The sequence below is a fragment of the Mobula hypostoma genome, chromosome 19, assembly GCF_963921235.1.
Source record: "Mobula hypostoma chromosome 19, sMobHyp1.1, whole genome shotgun sequence".
NCBI classification, from domain to species: domain Eukaryota; kingdom Metazoa; phylum Chordata; class Chondrichthyes; order Myliobatiformes; family Myliobatidae; genus Mobula; species Mobula hypostoma.
The window spans coordinates 18048605-18069127 of NC_086115.1; the positions used below are offsets into that span (position 1 = coordinate 18048605).

The 20523-nt window shown below is 43.8% G+C and overlaps 1 protein-coding gene across 2 annotated transcripts in view; it reads left to right on the forward strand.

The window, feature by feature from the left end:
* slka (STE20-like kinase a) overlaps positions 1 to 20523 on the forward strand; it is a 134510-nt gene that overhangs the window by 40025 nt on the left and 73962 nt on the right. For both annotated transcript variants that reach the window (XM_063071440.1, XM_063071441.1), the window contains exons 2-3: positions 15676 to 15840; positions 17682 to 17730. In XM_063071440.1, the coding sequence (XP_062927510.1) occupies positions 15676 to 15840; positions 17682 to 17730 (214 nt within the window). The remainder of the gene's footprint in view (positions 1 to 15675; positions 15841 to 17681; positions 17731 to 20523) is intronic.

Here is a 20523-nt window from a genome sequence, read left to right on the forward strand (position 1 = left end):
ACAAACTCCTCCCAGGTGGCAGTGGGAACTGAACCCGGGTCTCTTATGCTGTAAAGCATTACGCTAACCACAACGCTACCGTTTCTGCTTGTGAGGCTGTCTTGAAGACTCACTAGGCTGAGGGATTTCCTCGTGACAGACTGCCAGCCTCATGTCATCACTGCTATGGCTATGAGACAAGGACTCCCATGGAACCTCATTCACACAGTCATGACATTTATAAAAAATATGAAATATCCAAAGAATATGATGGGTTGGGCTAGTTAGAAGCAGAGGAATGGTGTTGTGGACACACATCACCACTTTGCATTGCAGTAATATTGCACTGAATCCAACAAGGTGGATGACAAGACGATTGTTCCCTTTCACAATAGTGACTGAGGGTGGAATGTTGTTTATGTTTATTGAATAGCTTGCTGCTCAGTGAATAGTGATGTGGGACTTCTGAGATTTGTAAGAATCTCTGAATCAGGCAACGTTGGCACAGTCTAAACTATCGAGGGTAATGAAGCCCAGATTGGGACATATTGGATCTGTGAAGTCTGTTACTGCTGTGGGTAATTTGATGTGTGATGTATGGTGCTGGTATAGCATGTAGAATAATCGACGTGGCAGTTGGTGAAAATATTCTGAACAACAAATGGATTAAAGATATTTGAATTGTTATCCTTAATGTCTGCTTTTGGGATTACTGATTTTAGCTGGAGCATGTGTAATGCCAAAAGTAGATTGGTTTGTCTGATTTCTTCACTGATAGGAACGTCCCTCCTGGTTGGCAGGAATTAGCTAATCGATGAGGTTCTTTGTTGGAGCTGGAGCCCGTACCTTGACAGGGAAAGTTAGAGAAATCTGAGTCGAGTCTGACTGACTCAATACTACAATATCTCATGCATTAACTCAGAGCTGTTCAGCTTTTCCATGAACTCACTCGGTGTTTATGGATCATTCTTCACTGGAATAGGAAGTGAAAATGCTGGTGTAATAGTACTTACGGCAAATTCTGTAAAATCCCTGGTGTTTGGGTCTGTGAATGTCTGATAGTAATTCTTTCATTGTTCCGTGGAACAGCTAAGAACTGTAGGAACCATTTGCTGGCAACCATGCATGGAACTTTTCTTTTTTTTTAATTTTATTTTTATTTGGATAAGGAGTTCACAATTATCATGTACTTTTTCACACATATAACCTTTTCCATTTTTTTATATGTATAAAACTACAATTATTTATACATTCTTAAGTACAGATTGAGATGATATAAAAGCAAAATAAACATTTAAATAGATAATTATGTACTGTGGTAAATCTAACCTATTAGGCTAAGTAATGAAATTAGTTGTTAAGAAAAATGGTAATAATAGTTTCCATACAACCCTTCTGGACCATTTCCACTGGTCCAAAATGTTGCATACAAGCCTATATACCAACCATTGTAGGTGTTTATATCCCAATTTGTTCGTGTTTGTTCCTGCCCGCAGACATAATTATCCAATCTCTATGTACTTATTTACTTAATTTTTTCATTTTTTTTATCCCTTTCCCAAATCTTTCCCTTTACTTGTGTTAATTCTCTATTTTCCCAAAAAAAAACAACAAACATTTAGACTAGGGGTGCTTACGTTAGCAATATTACTGTGTTGATGAGAAGAGCAATATAAATCATTAGGAGAGTGATCTAAAGTCTGCTCGCATTGGGGTTATATATTCAATCCATTTATTCCAGATTTGATAAAATGTTTCTTTTTTAGTTCTCAGGGAGTAAGTCAACTTTTCCATTTTAAATGCATGGAACTTTTCACTGAGATATGCAGACACTTCCTCTTAATTTTTGCTGGGAAATCACCACTCGATGCTAGTTCTTCATTTGGAGTTCTACCCTTCTGAATCAATCCCAGTTAGTAACTTATGTGTAGGGGTGTTCCTGACTATCCCACTCCTCCTATCAGCTGAGCAAAATTAACTGACAAAACATAGTATCGGAACTGTGCTGCACTAAGCGTTGCCTTGGTCTGTGTTGCTGCAGCTCCCCTCCCGCTCTTCATCTCACCCCATCGGAATTTCCTCCAGGGGACTCACGGTAAATCAGTGACAAGGGTTGAAGACTTGAGAACATCCAGCAGATCTTCCCAAAGGAGATCTAATCCAATCCTAGCACATGCAAGATTGGAAGGCAAGTTATAGTCGGGCATAAAAACACACTTCCTGTTATTGACAATCCCACGATGACACTCAGAGAGAATGAGAGGCTACTGTTTTATTTTTATTTTTAATATATTCATTTGCAGGCATTTTTAATATATTGTAATGTATAGTCATTTTTTGTGTATTGCACTGTACTGCTGCTGTAAAGCAACAAATTTCATGAGATATGTCAGTGATAGAAACATAGAAAATCTACAGCACAATACAGGCCCTTCGGCCACAAAGCTGTTCTGAACATGTTCTTATCTGAGAAATTACCTAGGGTTACCCATAGCCCTCTATTTTTCTAAGCTCCATGTACCTGTCCAGGAGTCTCTTAAAAGACCCTATCGTATCCGCCTCCACCACCGTCACCAACAGCCCATTCCACGCACTCACCACTCTGCGTAAAAAAAACTTACCCCTGATATCTCCTCTGTACCTACTTCCAAGCACCTTAAAACTGTGCCCTCTCGTGCTAGCCATTTCAGCCCTGGGAAGAAGCCTCTGACTATCCACACGATCAATGCCTCTCATCATCTTGTATACCTCTGTTAGTCACCTCTCATCCTCCGTCGCTCCAAGGAAAAAAAGGCCGAGTTCACTCAACCTATTCTCATAAGGTATGCTTCCCAATCCAGGCACCATCCTTGTAAATCTCCTGTGCACCCTTTCTATGGTTTCCACATGCTTCCTGTAGTGAGGTGACCAGAATTGAGCACAGTACTCCAAGTGGGGTCTGACCAGGGTCCTATATAGCTGCAACATTACCTCTCGGCTCCTAAACGCAATCCCACGATTGATGAAGGCCAGTGCACCATATGCTTCCTTTACCACAGAGTCAACCTGCACAGCAGCCTTGAGTGTCCTGTGGACTCGGACCCTCTGATCCTCCACACTGCCAAGAGTCTTACCATTAATACTATATTTGGTCATCGTATTTGACCTACCAAAATGAATCACCTCAGATTTACCTGGGTTGAACTCCATCTGCCACTTCTCAGCCCATTTTTGCATCCCATCAATGTTCCGCTGTAATCTCTGACAGCCCCACACACTATCCACAACACCCCCAACCTTTGTGTCATCAGCAAATTTACTAACCCATCACTCCACTTCTTCATCCAGGTCATTTATAAAAATCACAAAGAGTAGGGGTCCCAGAACAGATCCCTGAGGCACACTACTGGTGACTGACCTCCATGCAGAATATGACCCATTTACAACCACTCTTTGCCCTCTGTGGGAAAGCCAGTTCCGGATCCACAGAGCAATTTCCCCTTAGATCCCGTGCCTCCTTACTTTCTCAATAAGCCTTGCATGGGGTACCTTGTCAAATGCCTTGCTGAAATCCATGTACACTACATCTACTGCTCTACCTTCATCAATGTGTGATATTGATTCCGATTCTGGAAGTGACTGCATAATTACTCTTGAATCTAGCAGGTAGTTTCAAGTAAAATTAACCATATTGGTGGGTCTGAAGTGGCACAACTTTTTACAGTATCAGTGACCCCGGTTCAATTCCCGCCGATGCCTGTAAAAAGTTTGTACCTCCTCCCTATGACTGTGTGGGTTTCCTCCGGGTACTCCAGTTTCCTCTCATAGTTCAAAGATGTAGCGGTTGGTAGCTTAATTAGTCATTATAAATTGTCCCATGATTAGGCTAGGGCTAAATCGGGGGTTACCGGGCAACGCAGCTCAAAGGACCAGAAGGGCCTATTCCATGCTGCATCGCTAAATAAATAAATAAACAAACAAACAAACAAACAAATAAAAGTATCACGTGATAAGGTAAGGATAGCACATCACTGTCTCTGAAGGGTGCCACTGAACCAGGTGAGGTTTGACTGCAATCTGATAGCTTCATTATTACTCTGACTTAATTACCTTTTTAATTCCAGATTTATTTAATTACCTGAATTTAAATTGCCAGCTGCCATTGTGGGATTTGAACTGCTACCCCTGGATGAACAGTTCAGATCTCTGATTGTTAGCCCAGTACAGTACTTAACTATCACAACACAACACCATACCCTTCACGAAGAATACTTAGTTCCCCGAACATCTTTGGGACTGTGATCAGTGGCTGTGCTCTTACTGTTACATGGCTGTACCGGAGCTACTCGGGTCAGCTGGTACCACCTTCATGGGAAGTACAGACAATACAATTAGGTTCAGACTGCCCTGAACAGGGATATTTCTTGGAAATAAAAGCAAACTATTGGGAATATTCAACTGGGTAGGCAGAATTTTACATTTCTAGCATTTCTGGTTTTGTTTCAGGGATATTTTTTCCATTGTTTGGGGTCTTGTTTGCAAACTCACATGGCATCTTGACAACACAAAGAGATTTCCTGTCTCCAAGCAGAAGGGTCTCGGCTTGAAACGTCGACTGTACCTCTTCCTAGAGATGCTGCCTGGCCTGCTGCGTTCACTAGCAACTTTGATGTGTGTTGCTTGAATTTCCAGCATCTGCAGAATTCCTGTTGTTTCCTGTCTCCATGAAGGTCTTGGATCCCGTGATGCTCATCTTGATCCTCACGCTTCTTCCAAAATTCCTTTCCTTTTTTTCTTTCCCTTTTTTTCAGACAACCTGTGGTTTAAATCCTCTCCATCTTTTGGAGGTACAATAAGATTCACAATGTAATATTTGAATACTATTAATGTAAAAGCAGAGTAACTCAAACCTCAGTGTAGCCTGGCTGGTCACACCAGCCAGAACTTTCAGCTACAAAGTCAGGGGCTGGTCACTTAAACCTGAGCTATGTGGAAATGTCTTCTCTCATGGGGAGGGGGGAATCTCTGACATCCTCTACTCTGGGGATAGGGTGGTGGAGGCTGGATTGCTAGATGTATTTAAGGTGGAGATAGATAAATACTTGAAAGGTCTGGGACTTAAGGGTTGTTGGGAACTGGCACAGAAGAGAGGTTGACACCAGCATAGATCAGCCTTGATCATCCTATGGGATAGGCTTGAGGGGCCAAGTGGCCTACTTGTGCTGCTGTGTTCTTGTTTTTTTATGTAGTTATAATATTATGAATATGTTTGATGATCTTTGGCCATACTTTCTAATGGGATGGGAGAAAGAGTGCTTTTTGCTCATCAAACTCTTCTACGTTGTGTGACAGTGTTCATGGTTGTGTAAACTAAGGGTAGCTTTGGTTTATTTTGGACGTCTATACTTCAGGCCAAACCAACTTGGTTTTAATGTGTTTCACATGAAGGGTAGTGCTCCATTCGAGGAATTGTCCAGCACAGGACGTACCGTAGCATTAGGACAAGGCCTGTTAGAATGGGAATCTGCTTCTTGATGCAGGCTGTAAAGATACTGAATTCCCTGTCATCACCCAGGTCTCATCACCTATGAAGCACCAGTGGTGTTATGTTTTTTCACTTTTTCAACTTGTGTTGTGTAATTGCACCTTATTAGTTGTTAATTCACTTGTAATACTAGTTTATGTGTGGCGTTGGAGTTATATGTACAGTACAGTGTTGTGCTCGCCTTGGTCCAGAGGGACGTTGTTTCGTTTGGCTGTATATAGGTATGCGGTTGAATGACAAGAAACCAAACTTGAATTTGCACTTGAACTTCAGGAAGTAGCATTGATAAATGAGCATTAAAGGAGACGTTTGATCTTATTTTGTTATGTGTTGCTAATATTGATGATATAGTAGACGGAATCCAATGTGGGTTGGGATATACTCACTGCTCATACAAGATGTACATTTGCCACTGTCGCCTACTTGATTGGTTTAGATCTGCAAGGCTGAAGTTGCAAACACCACCTGACAGGTGGGGTGTGGATGAGTTATGCGGCTTGGCTAGAACCAGCCTAATGAATACCAGAATGCACAATCTACCTATTGTCGCTTGAAATCTCCGTTGAAATGAATGGGCTGAAGAACCTGTTAAGCCAGGTGCAAGATCTGTAAGCAGGTTTCTTAGCCCCGAGTAGGCTCAGCAAATTCTTACTGCAACTTCCGCAATGCAGTGTACAGACAAATTTGCAAGCTGGAATCTGCTTGCGATGTCCGTGTGTATGTGTCAAAGTGTTGGATTTGATTGAAATTAATGTTTGCCGCAGAATGGCCAGTTAGCACAGCGGTTAGCATGACAGTTTACAGCACCAGCTGTAAGATTTGCGTTCGATTCCCACCACTGGCCCTAAGGAGCTTGTACATTCTCCCCTGACCACATGGGTTTCTTTCAAATGCTCTAGTTTCCTCCCACATTTCAAAGATTATGGGTCAGTGTTAGTGATTTGTGGGCATGCTGTGTTAGTGCTGGAAGCATGGTTACGCTCACAAGCTTTCCATTACACTTGCGGGCATTCTGCAACACGTCCTTGGACTGTGTTGGTCATTGTCACAAATGGTCCATTTTAAAGTACAGTATGTTTTGACGTTTCAATGTACATGTGACAAATAAAGCTATGTTTTTCCTTGCATTGACACTGGCAGATTCGAACTGAGTAGTTCCAGGGTAGTAGCAGAAACTATTGTGTTGCTTTAGTAGTAGAGCTACTAGGACTTGATGTTTCAATCCCTATGGTAAGTTGGCACTCTCGATGTTGGCAGTGGGCTTGGAGTGGTGACAAGAAGGGAGGGTAGGTACATCATCGGGGTCATCAGGTGGGCACCCTCCTTCTTTGACGTTTCGTTGCTAAGCCAACGACGTCTCCAGAGGGCTCAACGGTGCTACCTGGCGACCCAGATACACCCCCCTCAGTTCCATACCCTCCTGTCTTCATCTTGCAGCCCAGTTGTTGTCTTTCCTTTTAATCCAAATCGAATTGCTGCTTTCTTCTGCTGCATTTGACAAAGACTTGATTGCTTGTTGGAGGGAGTGACCCCTCACCCCCAACTTGTTCAATAGACTGGCCATAGATGTAGCAACGAATCCCCTGCATCCCACTTCTACAGGGGAAATCTTGGTCTTCCAGCCATTCTGGGCAGCTTCAGTTGCCAGTTCAGAGTACTTGGTCTTTCTCCTCTCATGAGCTTCTTTGGCACCATCTTCCCATGGTACTGTCAATTCCACAACATATGCCAGCTTGGCTATTGTGGACCACAGGACCACGTCTGGCCGGAGTGTTGTAGCCACAATATCTGGGGGAAACACAAGCTCTCTTTCCAAGTCCACGTCCATTTTCCAATCCCGAGCAGCCTGTAGAATGCTTACATCTTTTGATGTTATATGGTGCTCTGCAGGCTGGCCTGCTGGTACAAATCGTGTGATGCAGATATTTCCTGTCAATGTTTGTGGGAGAGCATTTGTGGTGATTTGCCTCTGTTCAAAGATTGATGCCAGCTGTCTGAGAACTTGATTATGCCGCCAAGTGTACCGCCCCTGGGTGAGGCCCATGGTGCATCCTGTTAAAATGTGCCTTAGTGATCCAGGTGCTTGACAAAGAGAGCAAGTGGGGTCTTCTCTCCACCACTGGTTCAGATTCTCGGGTGTGGGTAGGAGGTCGTAAGTGGCTCTGATGACAAAACTTAGCTGAGATCCCTCCATCTCCCAGATGTCACGCCAGCTAAGTTTCCTCTTTTCCAGGCTCTCCCAATTAGTCCATTGGCCCTGCTTGGCCATTGAGACGGCCCTGGCGTGTCGCTCTGCCTCCTCCTGTCTTCTCAATTCCTCCACCACGAGCCGTCTCTTCTACACTGATGTTGCCTTGTGCCACTGAGGAGCTTTTGGGATGAGCCCGAGCCCGGCTCTCCCATGTTGGACTTGGCCAACCACACCCCTGAAGCGAAGAGCAGACTTAGCTCTCTGAACGGCGTCAGATGGAGTCTACTTCCTCCTCGTTGCCACACGGGGGGTGGGGGGGCACTGTTCGAATAACAGTATCTTCAGATTCAGTGAGGGTCATGACCAACCTTGCTTTGGTGCATTTGAATTCTTCCACAAGACTTGCAATTGATAATTCCAATTTGCCGTTCTCGTACAGTCCAACAGGACTTAAGCATCGCGGGAGTCCAAGACACTGTTTTACATGTGTGCTGATCATTCTTTCGAGCTTTTCAACCTTGCTGATGGGAATTTCATACACTGTTAAAGGCCACATGATTTAGAAAGTGGTCTGGGTTAAAACCTCACAAAGCAAGTAAACACTGCTGCAGCTTATCAAGGCTCGTAGTGTGGTAGCAGCAAGTGGCTATCAGCATGTGCAGCCTCTTCACCTTTCCACTATCTGTCTAATGACACTTCGTTCAAATCAGCTTGCTGATAATCTGCACCTTACCCAGTTGCACACACTGAAACCTTTAACAGTGTAAGAGGAGTCATTCTCAGCAGTGAGTGGACAGGAATGTTCTGCTAATGCCTGCGCTGAGTGATAAATGCAGTCTTTCCTGGGGTCGGGTTCATGAAAGACAGTCCACCCACTTCAGGGTCAGAGCTGTTGTTACATGTTCTGATCGGAAGCAACTTCCATCTCAGTTTCTCTGTGTCTCTGTGTTGAATAGATATTCAGGTATTGTTACACAGGCAAGGGTGACAGCCATATTGTGCACACCAAATGTAGTAAATATTGATGAGATATTGTGGCATCCAAAAGGGAGTATCACGATGCAGGCAGCATTTACTCAATTTAGAATGATCAGAATCAGGTTTAATGTCACTGGTATACGTCGTGTAATTTGTTGTCTTTGTGTTAGCAGTACAACGCAGTACATAATTGAAAAAAATCATGAATTATGTTATATTCAGAAATCCAATAGCAGAGGGGAAGAAGCTGTTCCTGAATTGTTGAGTGTGTGCCTTCAGGTTCCTGTATGCATCCCTTAATAAAAACAGGAAAAGTATGATCTCCACTGTTCTTTTGCTAAGGAGCTTGTTCTTTAAGTGAATGTTTAGTTTGTGTAGCATAGAACATAGAACATAGAATAATACAGCACAGTACAGGCCCTTTGGCCCACAATGTTGTGCCGACCCTCAAACCCTGCCTCCCATATAAGTCCCCACCTTAAATTCCTCCATATACCTGTCTAGTAGTCTCTCAAACTTCACTAGTGTATCTGCCTCCACCACTGACTCAGGCAGTGCATTCCATGCACCAACCACTCTGAGTAAAAAACCTTCCTCTAACATCCTGAAATCTTTTTGAAGAATAACCCTTCATCAGATCTGTGTATTCCTCTCCATAGATGCTGCCTGACCTGTTGAGTTCCTCCAGCATTTTGTGTGTGTGCTGTGGGATTAATTTTTCTCATTTTACAGGGTTGTATTATGGAATCAGCGAGGCAGTTTATTTTGATGGTAAAGTTGTCAATAAGGAAAGACCATCTCGCTCTCAAGATAGCTTTGCTTTTGGATTTGAGGAAGTGAAGGGGAGGGTTAATATCCAATGAGGTGGTGAAGGTTCTATCACAGATAATGACATTAAAGGGTTGAGTTTAAGGAGCCAGCAGTGGAGAATGGCTTTTGGTTTAAAAAGTGCTTATAAAGAACAATTGGGGAAGCAGTGAGATCAAAGGGAATTGCAGGCGTGGATGGCAAGAAATGTGAAAAGTAGACAGAGCCTTATTTGAGATCAGGACAAGACATGAAGATGTGGCTGTGGGTTGAATGAGTTGCCTTGTTATTTGGAGGGAAAGGTGTGGGGAGGTTGAAGGCAGTGAGTCTGAAGGGCAAGGAGACAAGAAACCAGGAAAGGTTGAAACACCTGAATGTGGGTTCTGTGCAGAGACTGAGGGAGGGGAGGGGATTGATGGAGGGGGTGATGGGGGTGTGATTATTGGAGAGGGTGGTATTTTCAGGGAAATGATTTGTGGTTCGGTTTGGGGTGGGTGTGGAGAGGGCGGGAGAGAAGTAGAGATGCAAAGGACAAAGGCAATTGTTCCACTCAGTTCTTGCTCTAGGTGGAAGGTCACCCAGTCAGTGGATTAATGGAGGTGACGAGAAAAGCAAACTATAGACAAAGGAAGGTAAAAATTAAGGTTAAGAAGGTAATAAGGTAAAAATTATGAAATGAGGACAGTGAGAGAGAACCCTTACAGAGGAAGGTACAGCTCTAGTTTTCTGTCCTCAGAGAGTTTCAGATTCTAGTTCCCTTGAGGTATTTAAAGTGGAGGTAGATGACATTTCATAGGTTGAAGGGTTTGTATTGGAATTGGTTTATTATTGTCCCATGTACCGAGATACAGTGAAAAGCTTGTCTTGGATACTGTTTATTTAGATCAAACCATTATACGCTGCATTGAGGTAGACAAGGTAAAATAATAAGACAACGCGGAAGAAAGTGTTACAGTTACAGAGAAAGTGCAGTAGAGTAAAACAATAAAGGATAAGTTCACAACTAGGTGGATTGTGAGGTTGAGACCATCATGAGAACCACTGAGTACTAGAGAACCATTCAACAGTCCTATAACTGTGGGGTAGACGCAATCCTTGAGCATTTAAGGGCTATGGGGATCTGGCAGAAAGGAGGAGAAGCTGAAGCATGGGGTAAGATCACAAGTGGTAGGGTTGAGGGGCCTAAGAACACAGAACATAGAACAGTACAGCACAGGAACAGGCCTTTTGGCCCACGGTGTTGTGCCAAACTAGCTGAAAAGTAATCAAAAATACCCCAAAACTAATTCTCCCTACCTACACAATGCCCATATACCCCTATCTTTCTCATATTCCTGAGCCTACCTAAACGTCTCTTAAAAGCCTCTAATGTATTTGCCTCTAGCACCATATCAGGCAGTGCAGTGCGTTCCAGGCATCCACCATGCTGTGAGTAAAAAACTGACCCCTCACAATCCCTTTGAACCTACCCCCTTTCACCTTCAATGCATGCCCTCTGGTATAAGACATTTCTACCCTGTCTGCTCTATCTATGCCTCTCATAATTTTATAAACCTCTATCAGATCTCCCTTTAGCCTCCGCTGCTCCAAAGAAAACGACCCAAGTTTGTCCAGCCTCTCATGATAGCACATGCCCTCTAGACCAGGCAGCATCCCGGTAAACCTCTTCTGCACTCTCTCCAAAGCTTCAACATTCTTCCTATAGTGAGGTGACCAGAACTGTAAGCATAATTCCAGATGTGGCCTGACCAGAGTTTTATAAAGTTGCAACATAACCTCTTGACTTTTGAACTCAATGCCTCGACTAATAACAGCAAGCATTCCATAAGTCATCTTAACCACCTTATCGACCTATGTAGCTGTTTTCAAGGAGCTATGAACATGGATCCCAGGTTCTCTCTGCTCAGCAAAACTGTTAAGGATCTTGCTCTTAACAATATGCTGTCTCCTTACATTTGCCCTACCAAGGTGCAACACTTAGTAACGGAGTTAACGGATTTAACGGAGTTAACTCCATCTGCCATTTCTCTGTTCATATCAGCAACTGATCTATATTGCATTGCATTTTTGCCTGTTTTCTACACTATCCACAACTCCACCAATCTTAGTATCATCTGTAAATTTACTAATCCACCCATCTACTTGACTTGTGCAAATGTCGTGAAACTCAGGGCCTCAGGACGAGTTCAGTAGATTTGGCTGTGCTAAGGCAGAGAGAAAAATTGAACTAGGCAGCTGTGATACACACAGGGCATAGAATTGTAGAGGTCATTACTGAATCACACATTTTCAGGAGACCCTCCCTGCCGCCTTCCTGCTCCTAGTCATTCAGCCAGTGAACTTTTGCCCAAGGTCCACAGGCTTGGCCCTTCTGGTGGTAGACCCCCTTGTTTCAGCCTGATTTTTTCCTCACACAACTTACCGTGATTTTGTTCTTTTTGTCTTTGTTGAGTAGCTTTCACACATCTGCAACAGGTCAGGAGTACTGTGCTACATTCACATTCAGTCCCACCAGCTCACTATCACTATGGATGTCCATTCCCTCAAAGGTTTCAAAGTGCATTTAATATCAGAGTGTGTATATATATATATATATATATATATATATAGTATACAATTTGAAATTTGTCCGTTTCACAGACATACATGAAACAAAGAAACCCCACTGAGCGATAGAAGCATAGATGCCGCGAAGCTCTCCCTCCCCCTTCCTTCGCACAAGGAGCAAGAAAAGCATCGACCCTGCCAATCCCCACCCCACCATGAGAGCAGTAGCAGAAGCACCAAGGAGTCCATCAAACAACAGTTCACAAACCAAAAAATGATGGAGGAGCTCAGCAGGCCAGGCAGCATATGGATCTATGGGAAAAAAGTACAGTCGACGTTTCAGGGTCAAGAGTCCTGCCAAAGGGTTTCGGCCGGAATCATCGACTGTACTTTTTTCCATAGATGCTGCCTGGCCTGATGAGTTCCTCCAGCATTTTTTGAGTGTTGCTGAGATTTCCAGCATCTGCAGATTTCCTCTTGTTTGTGACAGTTCACAAACCAGCACTTTGGTATCTCAGACAGGCTCTCTCTCTCTCTCTCTCCAGCAAGGGAGAGGGAAGTTGCTTCTGTAACAGTGAGAGCAGAGACCAGCAATCCACTGTTCTGACGTATCACTAGTTTCAGTAGTTCCTTTTAATATCAGAGAAATGTATTCAATATACATCCTGAAATTCTTGTTCTTTGCAGACATCCATGAAAGCAGAAGAGTGCCCCAAAGGATATATGTGTGTGTATCTCTCTCTCTTTCTCTCTAATATGTGAGAGAGATTACAATCTTGCAGAAGATTGGGACAATCTTCCATGTCGCTTCTCTAAGTCCCCCATCTTGAGGACTGACAGGCTGTCTCGTCATCGAAAGAGAAAGAGAGATGGCTCGTTCGAGTACAGGGTCCTTTCTCCAACAGCAGCCAGTGATTAGCAAATACACTGTCTGCTGTCTCCTGTTCCAGTTTTGATGTTTCAGTCTCCCACAATGCTTCAGTCGACGAAATTGGTGAGGAACCATCTTGCAGTAGGATACTAGGGCCCTTCACTTCCTCTTTGAACTGACCAACCGGTCTTTCCCCATTACCACTTCTGCGTTCTCCCCAGCTCAATGTATCCTTACATTGAATAACTTCTGTTTTAACTGTATTCACTTTCTCCAAATAAAGACTTGTTATGGAAATAAGTTCTTTCGCTAGAATGGAAGTGGTTAAAACCTTGCCAGCCATGACATTGGGGCAACCACAGATCAGAAGGCAACTGGGCATGAAAGGTGCGGTCACCTGAACAGGTGGGAGGGTACCTGAACAGGTGGGAGGGTGCCTGAACAGGTGGGAAGGTACCTGAACAGGTGGGAGGGTGCAGAAAATAGGGGAATAGAATGGAGTCCTTACAGGAAACAGGGTGAGAGGAGGAGAGGTCAGGAGTAAGTGTAGGGTTCATCTTCCTCACCTTCCAACCCACTGCTCTCCCAATTCAATGGATCATTCTTTGTAATGACAGTCTTGGTGGGTTTGTGGAATGCTAATGTGGAACACATTGGGGACATTTAACGACTCTGAGATAGGGACATAAATGAAAGAAAAAATGGAGGGCTACGTGGGAAGGAAGTGTAAGACTGGTCTTTGAGTAGGCTAAAGGGTCAGCACCACCTCATGGGCTGAAAGGCCTGTACTGTACTGTTCTATGTTCAGTGAGATGCTGGTTCACTCCAACGGCCATTTCCCATGGTATGTTCTTAGGCAATGCCCTTACTCACCATCCAGGGATTGAAGGACTCTGTCAGGCAGAGCAAAATGCAGTTGTATCTCATCCAGCTTTGTTTACGCATTTACTGTACATAGTGTTTCCTTCTTAGAAAAGAGAAACCAAACGCATGTTGGGTCACCTCTTTGGAACCCCTCTGTTTGGGGAAGGATGACTGCACACCTCCATTCTACACCTCTGACTGTTCTGTGGCTTCTGTACTATCCCAGTGAAGCTTGAGAAAGAGAAGATGCTGAATACACTCAATAAGTCTGAGAGCATTCATGAAAGAAACAGTCCATGTCTCAGATCCAAACCTCCAAGCGTTTTGAGCGTTTTCTGCTTTGATTCCAGGTTTCCAGCACCTGTAGCCTGGGGAACAACATCTCATCTTTCCAGTAGGCTCATTACAGCTCTCAGTTCAACAATTTCAGATATCTAGCCTTACCAGCTTGTATAAGAAGGGTCAACAGCTTGAGACGTTAACTCCTCTTCCCTCTTCGCTGAATATTTTCAGTATTCCGTTTTCATTTAGTATCAGAGAAACCTGTTCAGAGTTGGGTGCAGCAAAACCTGACTGATCGATGAGGCTGTGGGAGAGACACCTGAGGCTACTCATGTAAATCCACCACCCCGTGTGCCTCAGTATTGACATATCCTCAGGGACAACACCTTAATATTAGCAATCTCCCGTCCTAACATCTAAATATCAGATATGCAGAGAATGTAACGTTCACACCCTCCGACTCTACCAGCCTGCAGTATGTTGTGCAAGAGTACACCCTTCTGCCATGCTGGCTGGATTAGAGAGTATTAGCTATCAGGAGAGGTTAGGCAAACTTGGGTTGTTTTCTCTGGTGTGTCAGAGGCTGAGGGGAGAGCTGACAGAAGTTTATAAAATTATGGGAGGGGTAGACAGGGTAGTTTTTGTGTAAATGTTGAATACTAGAGGCATAGATTTGTAGTGGTTGAGAGTTTAAGAGTTATTTAGACAGACATATGAACAGGCAGGAAATGGAGGGATGTTGACCATGTGCAGGAAGGTGGTGTTAGTTTAGCCACTATCAGTACAGATCTGCTGAGCCAAAGGGGCTGTTCCTGTGCTAGACTGTTTCATGTTCTTGTAGCCTATAGCATCTTGCTCAAGAGCACACCCTCACACTCTTGTCTGATTATCTAGCTTTTCCATTCAGATTGGCTAGTCCTACAAGAGTCAAATACTCTAATTTGTGAATATCATAGATTTTATCTCTTCACATCTCTGCTATTAAACCTTTTCGTAATGTGAAAGAGTTCTGTTTGGTTACTATTCGCTATCTCTTTTCAAAGGACCCATGGCTTTGTTTTCTGATAGTTAAACATATGACTTCTCACACCTGCTCCGCTGTTCAACCAGATTCTGTCTGGTCTTTTATCCCTATGCCATTTTCCTGTACCAATCTCTCATCCCTTGATACCTATATGAACATAGTGACTGATCCTCCACAGTCCTCTTGGGCTGAGCATCTATCAGGCTACAGCACAGAAAAGTTCAGTACCCTTTGGGTAAAGTCAAGGAGAATTCCCTATCTTTACAAGAGGAGTAGGTCTAATACTGATGCCTTCACTTCAGACTGAGCCCTCCGGTTCTAACTCCCCTGCGGGAAGGAGCTGCTTTACAGTATATCCCTCTGAAACTGTTACATCCAAATGATTTCATTCCTAAACTATCCTGCTAGCATACCCACCTCTGCAGCACTGCTAGGAATCCACCTTGTGAATCCCTGCTGGGCACATTGAGGTAGGGTTAGCTTGCTTTTGCCCAGGATGATACCATTCCCCCCCCCCCCCCCGGTGATCCCTCACCATTGCAGTGTTTGCAATTGTCAAAGACACAGCAGCTACTTGCATTCTAACGCATGCCCATTTATGTACACAGGCGCAGAACAAACAGACTGGAGTCCTTGCTGCTGCAAAGGTGATTGAGACCAAGAGTGAGGAGGAGCTGGAAGATTACATTGTGGAGATCGACATCCTGGCATCCTGCGACCACCAGCACATTGTCAAGCTGCTCGATGCGTTTTACTATGAAAACAAGCTGTGGGTAAGAGCGGTGCTGGGTTAAACATCAAGGATCAACTTTATATTCACCAAATACATTTACATGTATTAAGAATTTGCTGTGGTGTGTTGGTCAGGGTGTGACATGCAACAAAAACAACAACATTCAACAATTATAAAGGATGATATAATAAATAAAGTTAGAGGTTAAAGTACAGATACGGGATAAAATGTGCATAAATACGTAAATACTAGCATGTATTTACAATGTAAACAGTATTTATAAACAGTGGTTTAAAGTGCTTACGGTACAGTGCAGTAACAGGGGTAATAAATTGAGGGGGACTCACTAGAATGGTTGATAAACACCCTGGGAGGGATGGATCTGACTCATCTGAAGGGCTGTGCCTCAGAGAAGGCAGCACTCTCTCAGTACTGCACTACCATAACACAGTACACTGGGATTAAATTGCTGTGCGGTTGCTAAAGATGTTTTAACTCACTTCAGTAAAGTGCAGACAGTGTGCTCTTGCAGTGACGATGCAGCCTTATGGAACAAGTCCTCTGTGGGTTCGTAGAATTTGGCTGCTGCCATCTCCCCAACCTCCATCTTGTGTGTCGAATACCATTCTGGCTGGTTTCCTGGTTTGGCATTACAGAACAACCAAGAACATAAGGTTGACCAACGTCATGCAACTAGAGGGTCATGGTGTTCATCGGAGAGAGTCATAGATAGCATGGTGCAGTGTGTTCCTAGGCCTGTGTCAGGGACAGCGTATGCTGTTAAAATGGAACCACAGCTTCAGTAGCACATTTTGTTTCACGATTATCCCTCACATTACAGTTTGAAAATCAGAATAAAAATTGGTCTTTTTCTCAGCCACGAAAAACAGCCTCACTGCATCTAGTCTGTTGAGACCACTAATATTTCTATGGGTTTCAATATGATCTCTCGTTCTTCTAAACTCAAGAGAATAAAGTTATAGTTCAGCTTAGATCACCTTGTATGATAACCCCCACCCCCTCCATTTCTGCAACCAGGCACTGCCTGAGCGATTGGTGGAAGCTGAGTCACTGGCAAGGGTACATACAACCACTTGAGTTGCTTGAGTACAGGAAACAATGGGCTGTATGCTGGCATTAATACTGATGGATGCTCACTGCTCACTGGCCACTGGGGATGTGCTGAGCTGAATGGCCCATTTCCATGCAGCGTGGCTCTCCTCAGTCACGTCTCTCGTTCCGGATGTACTGGATGGTACGGTTGATGAACGTTCTCTCCAGTCAGACCCTCCTTTGCCTGTTTCCAGTATTTCTGCCTGAGCTGGTGCTGCAGATTCTGTCCTGAAGCTGCATGCGGACATCCTCCATTGTCCCAGCTCTGCATCGTCTGTAAAGAGTTGCTAGACTGTTGGAGAAGGCAGGCAAGCTCACCATTCATCTGTCATGTTGAGCAGCAGACCATACTACTCAGGAAAGAGTTGGATGGGAATTGGAACCTTAGTGCAGGGGACATTTCTCTCGCCAGAGGGTTTAACCACTTAGTAAATGGCTGGCTCTGTGGTTCGGTAAAACACATTGAACTTCCGCCAGCCTACAGAATCCTACAATATCACAGAGAGCAGAGCTCAGTGATTCACTGTGGCTGGTAGCCAGTGTGCATTCTCATTTACCCAGTACAGCTAGTAACTAGAGCCCTTTCGGTTGGCTTGTTCACTTTGTGTGAATTCTGTCCCACATGACTGTAACTTTGAGCAGATGTGTGCAGTTCACACCATTGAGTGCTCTTTTACTGAGTGAAAGGTGGGTGTGATTAGTTGCTGACCACAATACTGTTGCATGGCCTGTGGCACTGTGTTTCTAACCACTGACCTGTCCCCACAGATCCTGATCGAGTTCTGCGCTGGAGGGGCTGTGGATGCAGTCATGTTGGGTAAGTGCATGATCGGTATGGGTTTGTGTGAGCCCTGATCTAAGGTCAGCATTATTCTCCATATGCATTTACATGGATTAGGGATTTGTTTGTGTTGATCAGGGTGCAATATGCAGCAAAGAAACACAACATTCAACAATTATAAAGAATTATATAAAAAATGTTAGAGGTTAAAGGATGGATATGGAATAAAATGTGCATAAATACATAAATGCCAACATGTATTTACAGTGTAAGCAGCATTATAAACAGCGGTTTATAGAAACTCCCATGCTATACATTCTATTGCTCCATGCTGAATGACAAAGAAAGTCCACAGAAATAAATCTTGGGAATTAAAATACGAAGCCCTGCCCTGCTCAGCCAGTGATAATCATTTCTTATCCACAACTGCAGCAAGTATTCCTAATCACACAAATCCACGCTGTGCCACTGCTCCTGTCCCCTTCATTCACCCACTTCTCCCATCTACTGTTCAATCCCGGCATTTTCACTTCAACACAAGTCCTGGACAGAAAGTGCACTACCTCAGCTCTCTGAGAAGTGACATCCATTCCACTGTCCTCAGAAAATCTCTTTTACTCAATCGCCATCAGTGGACCCTCAGCCACTGGGCACCTGGCCCATCCTTTCACCATTTTGGTTACCACATTGACGTAGCAGTTAGCGCGACACTATTACAGTTCAGGCCATCAAGAGTTCAATTCTGGCACCGTCTGTAAGGAGCTTTTCCTTCTCTCCTTGGCTGCGTGGGTTTCCTCCCACATTCCAAAGACATCCCGGTAAGTAGGTTCATTGCTCATTGTAAATTGATTATGATTAAGTAAATGGGCTGCTGGGCGGTGCAGCAGATTGGGCTGGAAGAGCCTGTTCTGCACTGTATCTCAAAATAATTTCAGATTTCAGATTTTTACTATTTACATTTTTTAGCATTTGGAATTCTATCATATTGCCAGATTTTAATGAAGCAATATTCATTAATGTCATAGAGTCATAGAGCACTACAGCACAGCCACAGGCCTTCCTTGCCCACCACGTTGTCCACCCAGCTAGTCCCAAATTCCTGCGTTCAGCCCATAATCCTGCAAGGCCCTCTCCTCCATGGATCCATCCAAACATTCTTCCTCTATGTTTGTGGCTCCTCATATCAGACATTGTACAAATAGATCTGCTCCAAATCTCTAAAGTGTAACACTTCCTGTAGTGTGGATCCAATATGCTACACAGTTTTATTAATACATCTACTTTCTGAGGAGAGCTGGACTGGGCACGTCCATACTCATATCATTTTACAGATGCACAGTAGAGAGCATCCTGACAAGCTGCATCACTGCTTGGTACAGAAACTGCACTGTGCCCAACTGGAAGGCTCTACGATGATAAAAGGAGTTGTTTTGGCTTGTTTTGTAGGACATGAGGGAGCTGTGTTTACTGGATGAATCTCTCCCCAGATGGTACTGCTCTTCCTGACAGTGTTACTTCTTCCATTCAGTGCGTGGTTACCATATTTACTCACTGCCATTCAATTCTGTTTGTCACTTCTCGGCCTGAAGATTGAAGTCAAGTTTGTTTCTGTCTGCACAACTCCATGCGTGCACAGGTGCAGTGAAAAACTTACATGTAGAAGTGTCAGAGGAGTGGCATTCACAAGAATGCAGGTAGAAGAACAGCCAAATTATCGAAATGTGGTTCAGGCATGGAACGGAAGGCATTCCTTATCTTAGTATAACAATGATCTAGAGTGTTGGGACCTCTGGTGCTACAGGTTATATGCTGATTAAAAACTGGGCAGTAATTTCTTCAAACAAACTTGGTTGAAATCTCCAACTATGATTTGAAGTGTGTTGTGATGGACTGTTTCTTGTTTGGAGATGGCTTGCAGAATCGCAAGCGCTTGATTATGGTTGGCACTGGCGGTATGTAAACTGTAGTCAGGACTATGGATGATAACTCTCTAGGTAAATAGAACGGATGGCATTTGACCTTTAGGTGTTCCAAGTCAGGGCAGTACGAGTTCGACAAAACCGTCACATCAGAGCACCACTGAGAGGTAATCCTGAAACACACACCTCCTCTTGCCTTTTCTGAATCAGCAGTTCAGTCCATTCTGTAAATTGAAAAGCTTTTGGGTCTGATTGCTGAATCTGGTGTGCTGGGAGAAAGCCAAATCTTGATCAAATATGAAATATAGCAGTCTCCCATTTCTCTCTGATATAGCAATCTTGCGCTCATGCCCTCAATTTTTTTCTCCAGCAACTGCACATTTGCTAACAAGATGCTGGGGAGGGGAGGCCTCATCCCTCTGTTTCAGACTGGCTTAGAGTCCCCCCTCCTACCTCACTTCTGGCCATGGTGATGAACCTTCATCTACTTAAAGGTGCCATACCTGCCTGGTCTGCTAAGTCCTTCAGACGATCATGAGATCTGTAGATCAATAAGTTGATTTAAAAGTACAATTCTTAGAGGAAAGTTACCTGCTGCAGATTGCAGTGAGAGTAATTGGTATTGTTGTTGGAGAGGGTCCAGAGGAATTTATGAGAATGATCGCAGGAATGAAAGGGTTAACGTATGAGGAGTGTTTGATGTCTTTGGAGTTCAAAAAAATGGAGGGGGGGGATCTCATTGAAACCTGTCGAATATTGAATGACCTGGAGAGAGTGGATGTGGAGAAGATGTTTCCTGGGGTGGGAGTGTTTAGGACCAGAAAGCACAACCTCAGAACAGAGGGATTTCCATTTATACCAGAAATGAAGAAAAATTTCTTTAACCAGAAGATGGTGAATATGTGAAACT